This window comes from Anolis carolinensis, chromosome 1 (assembly GCF_035594765.1).
Source record: "Anolis carolinensis isolate JA03-04 chromosome 1, rAnoCar3.1.pri, whole genome shotgun sequence".
NCBI lineage: Eukaryota > Metazoa > Chordata > Lepidosauria > Squamata > Dactyloidae > Anolis > Anolis carolinensis.
The window spans coordinates 21,246,607-21,259,986 of NC_085841.1; the positions used below are offsets into that span (position 1 = coordinate 21,246,607).

The 13,380-nt window shown below is 41.4% G+C and overlaps 1 protein-coding gene across 1 annotated transcript; it reads left to right on the forward strand.

The window, feature by feature from the left end:
• The first annotated feature begins 462 nt into the window (after positions 1-462).
• On the forward strand, positions 463-13,051 carry gnmt (glycine N-methyltransferase). Its single transcript, XM_003217484.4, has 6 exons — positions 463-766; positions 3,101-3,228; positions 8,981-9,094; positions 10,232-10,374; positions 11,839-11,960; positions 12,487-13,051. Exons 1-6 carry the CDS (start codon positions 561-563, stop codon positions 12,656-12,658), a joined length of 885 nt encoding a protein of 294 aa, XP_003217532.1. The 5' UTR covers positions 463-560; the 3' UTR covers positions 12,659-13,051.
• The last annotated feature ends 329 nt before the right edge of the window (positions 13,052-13,380 follow it).

Sequence of the window (13,380 nt, forward strand, 5' to 3'; positions counted from 1 at the left end):
GAACAAACAAGACTACCAGTGATTCTGTCCTTGAACAACAAATATTTTGCAGTTATTTTTTTATATCAGATTCTTTGTTTTATTTTTAATTTGTTGTGAAGATTTAATAAAAAAAATAAAGGAGGAAAAAACCACAGGAGAGAATGCCACCCACTTTTGGAAATGATACACTAGAACACAGAAGATGACCCCCAATCTGAGCATGCGCAGTGCCTCCGCAGGTGGAGAAGAGAAAGAGTAAGCGAGGAAGGAACCTTCTTACGTCTGCAGGTGGGTGTGTCCGCGGTCCCGCTCCGTGATTGGTGGTTAGCCCGGAAAGGGGGCGGAGCCTTCCCTCCCCGCCCGCGACTGTTTTACTGTCCGTACCGCAGGAACCCTCTGACGCCAGCAGGTGGTGGGTGTGTCTTCCGTCCGGCTACGCGATTGGTGGGCTGCTCTCAAAGGGGCGGGGCCTTTTCCTCCTTGTCTACCGGCCGTCTGGAGAGCGACTCTTCATAATCGCCAGCGCCCGTCGCGTCCAAGCAGTGCCACGTGTGAGCGGGCTGACACGCGAGTCGAAGATGGTGGACAGCATCTACCGGACCCGCTCCTTGGGCGTGGCGGCGGAGGGGCTGCCGGACCAGTACGCCGATGGGCGGGCGGCGCGCGTCTGGCAGCTCTACATCGGAGACACGCGGAGCCGCACCGCCGAGTACAAGAACTGGCTGGTCTCGCTGCTCCGGAGCCAGCGCTGCAGGACCGTCCTCGACGTGGCCTGCGGAACCGGGTGAGTGGCCATCTGTCGGGAGGGCTTTGATGGTGGACTCAAATTAAGATGTTTTGGCCTCCAACTCCCAGAAATCCTAACTGGCTGAGGATTCTGGGAGTTGTAGGCCAAAACACCTGGGGACCCACAGGTTGGGAACCACTGGATTAGATGAATCATAGAATCCTAGAGCTGACCATCCAGTCCAAGAAGCAGGAAGATCGCATTCAAAGCACCCCCGACAGATGGCCATCCAGCCTCTGTTTAAAAGCCTCCAAAGAAGGAGCCCTCACCACACTCTGGGGCAGAGAGTTCCACTGCTGAACAGCTCTCACAGTTAGGAAATTCTTCCTAATGTTCAGGTGGAATCTCCTTTCCTGAAGTTTGAAGCCATTGCTCCCTCCTCCCTATGACTTCCCCTCATGTATTTATATTTATTTATTCTATTTATTTACAGTATTTATATTCCGCCCTTCTCACCCCAAAGGGGACACAGGGCGGATCACATTGCACACATATAAGGCAAACATTCAATGCCTTAGCATAGAACAGAGACAGAGACAAACGCAGGCTCCGAGCTGGCCTCGAACTCATGACCTCTCGGTCAGAGTGATTTGTTGCAGCTGGCTGCTCCCCAGCCTGCGCCACAGCCCAGCCCAATTTATACATGGCCCTCATCATGTCTCCTCTCAGCCTTCTCTTCTGCAGACTAAACATGCCCAGCTCTTTAAGCCACTCCTCATAGGGCTTGTTCTCCAGGCCCTTGATCAGTTTAGTCTCCCTCCTCTGGACACTTTCCAGCTTGTCAACATCTCCTTTCAACTGTGGTGCCCAAAATTGGACACAAAGTTGCCCAGCTTGCTAAGCTGCACATCATAGGGCTTGACCTCCAGATATTTGACCATTTGGGCTGCCCTTTCCAGCCTGTCCATATCCTTCTTTATTCTTATTCTTATATTTATACCCCACTTTATCTCCTCAGGAGTCCCCAGTGGCACAGCGGGTTAAACTGCTGAGCTGCTGGCTGAAAGGTCAGTAGTTCAAATCCGGGGAGCAGAGTGAGCTCCCACTGTTAGTCCCAGCTTCTGCCAACCTAGCAGTTCAAAAAAAATGCAAATGTGAGTAGATCAATAGGTACCACTCTGGCAGGAAGGTAACAGCGCTGCATGCAGTCATGACCTTGGAGGTGTCTATGGACAACGCCGGCTCTTCGTCTTAGAAATGGACATGAGCACCAACCCCCAAAGTTGGGCACGACTAGAATTAATGTCAGGGGAAAACCTTTACCTTTTACCTTTATCTCCCCAAAGGGGACTTAAAGCGGCTTGAAATAAAAGCATGAACACAGAATTTAAAATATACAAATATACAAAAATTAAAACAGAATTAAACACAAACAGCACTAAAAAATTCCATCTTGAAATCCATCTTGACTTGCAGTACCCAGAACTGGACACAGGTGAGGTCTGGCCAAGAGAGCAGGACTATAACTTCCCTAGATGATGATGATGATTATTTATTCATTTCTATCCCGCTTTTCTCCTGTGGATGGGATTCAAAGTGGTGTACAACATATAAAATTCATACAAGTACATTGGACAGCAATACATAATAAATTAAAACATCATATCCTGATTAAAACCCAATTAAGATATCAAATAAAACAATTTTAAAACTTACAACAAGCACCATATTAAAGATATCCGTAACTTACAACAAGCACCATATTAAAGATATCCATAGATCTAAACAATATGCTACTGATGCAGCCTAGAATCACATTGGCTTTTTTAGCTGCTGCATCACACTATTGACTCATGTTCAACTTGTGGTCTGCAAAGACTCCTAGATCCCTTTCACATGTTCTGTTGTCAAACCAGATTGTTGTCATTCATCCTATACATTCAATTTTTTTCCTGCTTAAGTATATAAGTACCTTACACTTTGTTAGGTTTGGCAGCTCTATAATCTATTAAGGCATTTTGGATCTTGGGGATGTTAGCTGTGCTTCCTAATTTGTTGTCATCTGCATACTTGAAAAACATGCCCTTTATTCCATCTTCTGTCATTGATAAAGATGTTGAATGGCAGCAGACTCAGGGCATGGAATAATGGGGGTTTCTGTTTTACAAGATAGTTAACATTCTCTGCCAAATAGTGCCGGAGCCCCACCAGTATTCCATAGCATCGAGTCATGGCAATTAAAGTGATATCAAACTGCATTAATTTTACAGTGTAGATGCACCCTAGAATGATTTATCTCCCACCTGCCAATGAATAAAAGTCAGCCTTGTGGCTCCCCGCTTTCCTTGGCTTCTTCCCATAGGCTTCTCTCTTTATCTCCTTGTGATACAGCGTGGATTCCATCATGCTGGTTGAGGAAGGATTCCAAGTCACCAGTGTAGACGCCAGCGACAAGATGCTCAAATACGCCCTGAAGGAGCGATGGAATCGGAGAAAAGAAGAGGCCTTCGATGACTGGGGTAATTCACAAGACCCCCCTAGCCACTAACTAATACACTCCTGTTCATCTTGAATGATTGCACATAAATATGTTTGCTTACTATTCAAACCTGCTAAAATGTTTGTCTTGACATCCGAAGAACACTTGAGACAAATTTATTATTTATTATTTATTTATTTACAGTATTTATATTCTGCCCTTCTCACCCCAAAGGGGACTCAGGGCGGATTACAATGAACACATATATGGCAAACATTCAATGCCAACAGACAAACAACATACAATATAGACAGACACAGAGGCATTTAACATTTTTCCAGCTTCACGATTCCAGCCACAGGGGGAGCTGTTGCTTCACTGTCCACTAGTGGCTGTACTTCCTCATTCCTTTCCTCGTGTTTTGCTGGCAGTTTTATGGTGTTGTAAATTAGTCAAATTAGCCTCCTGCATAAAGCGTACCTAAATTTCCCTACTTGACAGATGCAACTGTCTTTCGGGGCTGCATAGGTCAACAGCAAGCCGGGCTATTTAATGGTCGGGAGCTTAACCCGACCCGGGCTTTGAACTCATGATCTCTCGGTCAGTAGTGATTTATTGCAGCTGGTTACTAGCCAGCTGCGCCACAGCCCAGCCCCCAAATTATAGCTTACTATCCACAACGACATTTATAGTAGGGAAGACTATTATTTCCAGAGTTTGCTCAGAGGGGGGAAACGATAACACATTCTGTCCTGCCCTTGTTGTGTTACAACAAGGCAACAAATCAGATCTATGTTGTATTACATAGATTTGATTTAGTGCCAACATGCTGTTAATAGCACAGGGAAAGTAGCTGAAACACCAACTGTGCTGAAACTAAACTAGATAGGAGACCATCAGGTTACTTAATTTTACATTATCTTAGAATTCAGTCATTAAAATGTAAAAATATTGATGTAACACCTAGGAAATAAAAAAATATGCAACTGATTATAGAAACAAGTAAACTACCAATAGTAAAAAGCATTAAAACATTTATTTAAATTGTATGCCCTTAATCAATATTGGCTGCCCAATTTAATGAGCTAAAAGCTGGGATGTTTTATACTGTTTAAAGCATGTAAGTTTTAGCACAAGACAATTTTGGTATGTGTCTTTTCTGATGTATCTTGGCCCGATTATGGATTTTCTGGGCTGAGTGTGAGCCACTCAAGGCTATCCAGTGGGTTTCCATGGCTGAGCAATGAACTGAACCGTGAATTGAACCCTGGTCTCCAGAGTGATAATCCTGCGCTCAAACCACTACATCATGCTGTCTCTCTTATCTTTCTGATAAGAACAGATAGTACATTTGATCTTAGCCAAAAGGCTGAGAACAGGTCCAGATTGTTTTTACCTTGGACATTAGAGATACCAAGCTCTGAATGCCTCCAACAAACAGGTGTTTAATATGTTTCCCAAGATGTGTTTACATGAGTCAGAAGCAAGTTTACAGCAAGAAGGTTTGCGCATAGAGCATGGTGAAATATGAGCTGTGCTGTTGAAGCAGGCGCTGAAATGCCAGTGGTGTAACGAGCTCCCTGTTTACCCACATCCCTCCACTGATGTGAATTCACTGTGTACTTGTTGACGAAGATCCTTGGCCAGACATTTCAGTCTTGTAATATCTACTTCATTTTTCACTCTGAGTTCCATCAGCTAGAGTCTAGTGCAAAACAGCAGCCCAGGATTCAGGAAAGAAAAACAGGTTACATACAAACATCCTCAGCACGGAAATTTATTCAGAACTAGAATTTGCCATACAAAGCACTACAAATTTCTTTGATTTCAGCTAACCCATTTAAGATTTTTAAAAAATATATATATACTTTTTTCACTGGAGGTCAATCATGGGGAAGAAGCTCTAATCCAGTGGTTCTCAACATGTAGGTCCCCAGGTATTTTGGCCTACAACTCCCAGAAATCCCATCCAGTTTACCAGCTGTTAGGATTTCTGGGAGTTGAAGGCCAAAACATCTGGGGACCCACAGGTTGAGAACCACTGCTCTAAGGGATCTACTGCTAGTCAACCTAAGAGTGACCATTAGATCCCATGGCCTATTCTGCCCACACCTGGCCAAACTGGTGTGGGCAGAAGCTGGTGTGCCTTTTGTGTCCTTTGGAGAAGGGCAGTAAAACAGATGGATAAAAATGAATGTTAGTCTAAAAGGCTTAAGAAAAGTTAACCAAACAATAGACATAATTCATTGAATCTTTTTCATCATTGGTGTAGGTGAGGTCTATTCCCACAAGGCCAGAGTTTGGCGATGTTGATTTTTGGGGCTTCAAGTCCAGAATCTCCCCTCCAGGATGACCATGCTGTCTGGGGGAACTGCAGTCCAAAAAGTAACTTTACCAAGCTATGTCTGTAACACCTCAAGAGATTAGGAGTGTGTGTAGCACTTTAAGCTTAACTAGGGGAAATGTCATCAGATGTCCAGAGATTTTGTAGCATGCATCTGATGAAGTATTGTAATCTGGTTTAAAGGAAGATTTTTAATTGTCTTAATTTTGTATGTTTAGAACCATATATAGATGTTCTTATTTTTCTGTCTTTTTGGTAGTCGCTTTGAGTCCCAGTCTGGAAAAAAGACAGAATATAAAGGGATGGGTTAATGGAAGGAAAAGGATTGGACTTCATGAAAGGATTTTTTTCCCTTAACAGTCTAAAATGCTATAAGATTCCTTAACATATTTTAGCCTAGAAATAATGACTTTTGATTCCTACTCAGTGGGGAACATGTCACCCTCCAAATAGATTCCCCAACATCCCTCACAATCTCCTATTTTAGCTAGAACAGAAAACAGCAGCCCATTGAGATTACTGCTAGTTTCTACTTAAAGGAGACATAGAATTGAAAATGGAACTTGTCTCCTCCCTGCACATCACATAAATTATGAATAAATGCCAACTGGCATTCTCAGCAATTGAAGTCTGAGGCATGCGCATTTTATTTAGCGTCTGCATTTTTGACCAAACAACAAATGAAAGCGTAGGCTAATTAGTGAAAATTACGGAAGCATCAAACACCGGGTAGAGATGTTGTGAGTTCTTAGGAAGATCAGAATATCAAACAGAAAAAGTTCAACCATCCAGGAAATGGTGTGTAGGCGTTAATAATAGTAAACTCTATAAAGACTAGCAGAGTTGACATTCCAGTTGGTTCGGCTCCTGGGAGAGCTCCTTATCAGAGATTAGAATGCCAGCACTGGGACGTGTGCAGCCAGCAATGGGAATAAGTTATATCCATTTGTGTTGATACACATGTTCCATTCAAGCCAAGTTATGTGTTTCTCATGACAAGACTGTCCATTGTCTTCCTCTCCCTCTAAAGTGGATCGCTAGTAGGGTAACACTGTTCCTGGCTGGGGATTCTAGGCATTGTTTGTTGTGGTTGTATCCCTTCAATTCATTTCCAACTTTTGCCAACCTTAGTGTGAATCTATCATGGGGTTTTCCAGGGTGGGAGGGTTGCCATTTCCTTCTTCTGAGGCTGAGAGAATATGGCTTGCCCAAGATCCCTCAGTGGACTTCAGTGGCCAAGCGCAGATTCAGATCCTTATCTCCAGACCTGTAGTCCAATACTTAAACCACTACACTATGCCGATTTCTCGGTGGAAAGTTGTAGTACAATAAAAATGAATATATTTCCCAGGGTTTGATTATTACTATGCAAAATGCTAGTGGAAGCAAACCATGAACACCTACTGAGATATAAGACCATGGTTATAACTGTAGTCTTGAATGGAAATGCTGTAGTTCTTCGATTCCAAGTCACATTTCCCCTCCCCGCCCACCATATAAACATCTCTAAAAATAGGATGCATTTTAGAATAGTGGTTGCTTTTTATATATCAAATAACACTTTTTTCTTATGGTGGTACTGAAATTAGTGTGTATCATATGATGGCATTTTAGAATAAAAAATATGGTAGTGGTGCCAAGTGGCATGGCCTTACCTATGTACTGAAACACAGATGAGATTGCATTTCACTATCATTATACCACTTTGTCTTGTTAAAGAGGGAAAAGCAGGATAATTGTAAAAGTAATAATAGTAAATAATAATAATAATAATAATAATAATAATAATAATAATAATATCCATGGAAGAGAAGTGAAAGCTGCTTTAGTAGTCAAGATGTGAAAAACCAAACACATATTTCACTGTGAGGCTCACAGCATGATAGGGAACACTGGAATTTCCATTCTTGGGTATTAAAAGAACTTTATGAAAGTGATTGTTTAAGTATTTGTTTATCTCCACTGGTAGAACATCATGAAAACATCCAGCAGCCAAGCCCCCTCTCCAGCCTTTTCTGGGAAAGAGGCAACATCTGGCAATGTTTTCTCTGTTCTGAAAATCTAGCACATGGGTTACTTTCACTTTCTTCATTGGTAGAACAACATGAAAATATGCAGAGCCCATGCCCCTCTCCAGCCTTTTCTGGGAAAGAGGCATAGTCTGGCAATTTTTCTTTGTTCTGCAAATCTAACACATGGGTTACTTTCAGTTTCATTTTGCACATGGAAATAAAACACTCTTTTGTAGCTGCAGAAGTAATAACAGAAAGCAGGAGTATGGCCAACATATTTGTGAGACAGAGCATTTTTATTAGATAAAAACTGCTATGGTCTATCTGAACCAGATGATTAATTTCTTTCAGAACTGAAATCTGAATTGAATTTTGAAATTTGCCAGTCCCCTCCCTTGGATTTATTTGTTTATTTACACATCTGCATGATATGTGAAGATAATGTATAAGAAAATGATTCACTTTGCCAAATTTCAGACAAGAAATTCCAGTTGGGTTTGCTAGACAATTGTCAGGTTTGAGAAAACATGTTTCACTATTTGAAATTCATAAACCAACACATTTACAAGCAAGGTGAAGAGATGCCAGAGAAGATAATCCACTCTGCAGAATCAAATATATCACATCATTCTTGTCCATAAATGCTGGTGAGATTCTTGCTCCAGACTGCTTGAGGGAACTGTCAGTGAGCAAAGCCCAGCCCTCCAACTCTTTGGCCTCACATCACTTTAGTGTTTTGTTTGTGTGGTCCTGTTGGAGACACCATCTGATTTTCTCTGTCTCCTTTTTAATGCACAGATGAACAAACCTATCTGAAATATTGTGGACTGTGCCATTCTGCTCCAGAACAAAACGTGACTAAATTCATTTGAAACAGAGCTAGCACAAACTGGTCCTAACTAGCCGTATTCACTTCATGGGTGAACATTTGACCCAACTGGCTGCACAAACTTATCTTTAAGTGGGGGCAAGTTCATCAGGTCCGCAGGCCAATTTTCTGGCCCTAGGACTGTCTGGAGGGCACACAAACCACGAAAAACTAGAGTAAAAAAAACCAAAACATGTAAACTAAAGGTCCACTTCTAGTTTTGAAAAAGGAGGGGAAAGTACCCAAGGCCTTATTTAGAAAGCAAATTGCTTCCCCTGGAGGTTTCCTCTGAACTGCTTCACTTTTTTTTGCCTAAGAAAATTACTCTGGGTGAAATTAATAATAAAAAACAGGCTGCCCTCTGCTTTTCTATTACGTTACTCAACACTCAAATAACTTCCTGTTGATTTCAACAAAGCATATTTCATGCGTATGCACTGAAATGCTGGATAACACGTGCATCTGATGAAGTGGACAATGGTCCTCAAAATCCTGTGATATGATCAGTATGTCAATCTTTTAAATTGCTTCCAGATTCTTTTAGAGATGTATTTTTTTTATTTTGCAGTCATTGAGGAAGCAAACTGGCTCACCCTGTCACAGGACCTGCAGAAGCCTGGGGAGGGATTTGACGCAGTCATCTGTTTGGGAAACTCTTTTGCACATCTCCCAGATTTTAAAGGTGAGTGCAACAGTACAGTGTCATTGCTTTTGCCTAGTACTACAAGAAGGAGCTGACAAATTAGACATCTGCTGCTTCTAACCAGAGTCCTTTTTTCATGCTTTTCAACAGTCTTACTATGTTTCTAGGTAGGGAAAAATATTACAAGGCAAAAATATTATGTAAAACCCTCACGTCCCATATAACCAAGCTAGCTGGATTGGTAGTTGAATCTTACTGCAACATGGTCAATGGGATACAATTTGTTTTGAGACGTTAGGCATTTGTCTGCCTAATGCAAAGATTAAAGCTACTTTTCTATCTCTACTTACTCCAGTTGCTCTCATTACTCTTCTCAAAACATCATTTGTAACTAACTGCCTCTCCCAAATTGAGATGCTTCATATTGCAAGGATTTTTTGTGCTACGGTCTTCTTACCATAGGATGGTCTGCCCAATGATATCTTAAAGACTGTTGGCCCAGGCCATGCACTCTGTATAACTGCCACTGAATAAGTGTTTTATGGTGACTAGAGTTCCCTCAGATAAAATGAGCACTATTTTACTTATTTAAAATCTAGGAAGTTTTTCTACTTAAAAAAAAAGCATTTGCAGAATTAAAAGTTCTCAAAATGAAGTGAGCATACACAGAACATTCTGAGGCTAAGATCAATAGCAGAAGTGCTAAGAATGAACAGTTTTAGAAGGACAGCTCTTTATCCGTCTTCAAAAAGCTAGAGGAGGAGCTAACAATGAAAGCTAATTATGAATATTTCACAGAATGTTACAAAAAGGCCCCGACTAACTTCTATATTCTACTTAACATGCTCTCACTACAAAGTCTCAATTTTTGGAGGCTGGTTCATACAGTGCTCTCAAAATCCAGGATTGGCGGTACACTTTGAGGCAAAAGTCAATGACTCTGCTTTGCAGAATGAACAGGGCTTATCACATGTTAAAAATGACATAATAGACTGCCATGAGAATGAGATTGTCCTTTTAAAACTGTTTAGTGTAAAATCACCCACATACGGTATCTAAAATTAGGATGGTCTTGGACTGACAGTGAACAGAATAAATGAGTAGGGTGCCTAGATGTCCTCCAGGGCAACACAGAAAGAAGGAGAAGGGACTTAACATAGTTCTGTCTATTTCTAGGTGACCAAGGTGTTCACAAACAGGCTCTTAAGAATATTGCCAGCATGGTGCGTCCAGGGGGCATCTTTGTCATTGACCACCGTAACTATGACTACATCTTGAAAACAGGCTGCGCACCTCCTGGGAAGAACATCTACTATAAGGTATTCCCAGAAAACAAGCTTTTAGAGGCAGCAACAGTATCACTTGTAGTTGTCACAAAAACATTTCTCCTAATTTCAAGGGTTCTCAGAGCCAATGACAGAACATTTTTTACCCCATAGTACTATATAACATACCTGCATGTGCCCCCATGTGAAAAAGAAACTGCTTCTCTCGGGAGGCATGCAATACAGAGTAATACATAAAATACATAAATAAATACAGCCATTTCCCAAACACACAAGCTTATTTTATTTCCAATATTTCTATCCCGCCCTTCTCACCCGAAGGGCAGGATAGAAAGTTTTACACTTGGAAATGTACTCTAAATTCGGACATGATATAATCTACTATCATGCTGGCTTGGTCTTGGGTGGCCTGTGTTTTGAACAGAAAGATGACACTCAGTTTATGATAGACAGGAAGGAAACCTGGACCAATTCTTTTGCTGCTCCAGCCATCTCCTGTTGCAGATGCTAATCCCTTCTGCTTTGGTAAGGAGACTAGTATACTGGGAGAGCATCTGCTTTACATGCAGAATGTTCCAACTTTTATCTCCGACATATTTACTGTAGTGAAAGTAACATCAGGAAACACATTACTGGAATGATATCTGAGATCTGGAGAGCTGCTCATAGTCAACACGCCCAATATTAGGTTACATGGACAAAGACCTGTAGAACCTAACAGAAGTTACTGTCTCATACAACTATACTCTCCTTTCAAAAGGCCACTCTACCATCCTATCAGATTTCCCGATATTGCTCCAGTGAGATCATTGCTAATCTGAGACCATGATGGACTTTATGCAGCAAATAGATTACTTGAAGTGTTTTAAGAGACATGGATGAAAGATAGCTCATCACATTCAGCATACCAAGCCAAAAACCATATGCCACAAAGCAGAGGTTTTCTACCTTTGTCCATCCAGATGTTTTCCCCCCAGAAGTCAACAATAATCAGGGATTCTGGGACATGGAGTTCAAAATATCAGGAGAAACACTGCTAGATTGAACTCCAGCCATTGGTGAAGCCCGTTCTTTGAATCCAACGTTTTGACTTAATATTCTGTAGCTATAGGTTAAATATCCCTCTTCAATGCAAATGGAAGTAGCAACAACAAAATTTTCTAAACCTTGTATTTGCTCCCAAAGTATTTTACCTGCAGCTTTAGAAACAGAAGCATTATTTTCCCTTAGGAGGGGTGGTGTGCAGATTTATGAATGCATTCATTCTTACAGGAAAGTCAGCTGTTAACAAGTTATATCACTCACAGAAGGAATTAAAGGATGGAGAGCTGTTGGCTGCAGATACATGCACAAAGCAAAGAGAAGGATTCTGTGGTGCACAAGTATCAATTTGTAATCTGAAGCAAGGCTGATATTGGATTAGACGTGATGGAAAAGCTAGGGAGATAACCAAATGAGGAACGGGAACTATAAATTCATTTTCCACTTTTTCCCTAGAGTGACTTAACCAAAGACATCACAACCTCAGTACTCCTTGTAAATAACAAGCCAAATATGGTGACACTGGACTACACACTCCAGGTCCCACCTGAGGGGAAGGATGGAAACCCAGAACTAAGGTATGTTGCTTGTGAAAGTCGATGTACTAAAACAAAATGGGGAAGTACCTACCAGTCTCTAATTATGAGTATGTGCAACTCTACCCATAGCCCTGAGCAAAACCTTGGGGGCCCTAATTCCTGTCTACTGCTAAGAACAGTAATGTGGTTTGGACATTGGCATCAACTTTCAAACTCCAGTCCACACTGAAGCATAAAACTCACAAGTGACTTTGGGCCAGTGACAGTCAAGCTGAATACAGTGAGCATAGATCAGGATGAGCTATACTCAACTACCATTTATATTAGCTTAATCATATTTGAGGAAAAGCAGAATGGAAATATAATAAACAAATAAAATAAGTGTCATCATATTGGTAGGGACCATGGCCAATAACCATGCTTTCTGAGGGTGACAGAACTTGCAGTCCAATATATTTAGACACCAACTGGTTGAGGAAGGCTGAATTAGAAGCTTGTCTCCCAACTCTCTCCTGGTTCTCTCATATCATGAGTGTTTAACAGCTCTTTTTCCATTTCTTGCCAGCCAATTCCGTCTCTCTTATTACCCTCACCTCCTGGAGCCTTTCACAGAACTGCTGAAAAATGCTGTACAAGGCCCATGTGAACACACAGTCCTAGGGGACTTCAAGCCTTACAAGCCAGACCAACAATACGACCCATGTTATTTTATCCATGTGGTGAAGAAAACTGGTTGAGAACTGTGCTAGAGAACTGCTCCAGCAATTGTATGGTCCCTTTTCTGTCGCTGGACTAACTGATGGAGTCCAAATCCCATGCAAGCAACCATGAATGCGCACAGGCGCTGCTTGAACCTGAAGGAAAATTGGAAAGAATTTTGCCCCGTCTTTTTTTTTTTTCCTATACGGGTCCAATCTGATTAAACTGGCTTTGGGGAATGGAGGAGCCTTTGCTCAAATCAGTGACCTCCAAGGGAAGAAAGTGGGGATTGTTTGCTTTGCATATACATCACATGCAAAGCTATATATGTAGATGGCTAAAGTGTACCTTGCTGTTTCTTGACAACTTTGTTTTAGCTTCTCTCAACTGATATTGCCTTGATAATTTGCATCAATGTTTGAGATAATTTACTCATAATTGTGGTTGTGTGTTTCCTCGAAGGGAGCGGGAGAAAGGATAGAGGACAAGTGATGTTGGATTGTAGCTTTCATTATCTCTGTCTATTGATTATGCTGACTGGAGCTGTTCGTATTTGGAGTCCAACAGTAGCCAGAGGGTCACAGTTCCTCCATTTAGGTCTTGGACTATTTATTTTTACAGTGAGGAAGTTTATGCATTGCCATGTCTTTTGTCATGGATAATCCAAAAGAGCTCAGGCTGAAGGAAAGGTAGGATACAAATATAATTAACAAATATAATAAATTTAAGTACTATGTTGATCATAGAGACTCTCACAAAG

Coding starts and splice junctions, on each gene's coding strand:
- gnmt (XM_003217484.4), top strand. CDS start 561: ATGGTGGACAGCATCTACCGGACCCGCTCCTTGGGCGTGGCGGCGGAG. Junction 767..3,100: donor GACGTGGCCTGCGGAACCGG/GTGAGTGGCCAT, acceptor CTTGTGATACAG/CGTGGATTCCATCATGCTGG. Junction 10,375..11,838: donor GGAAGAACATCTACTATAAG/GTATTCCCAGAA, acceptor CTTTTTCCCTAG/AGTGACTTAACCAAAGACAT.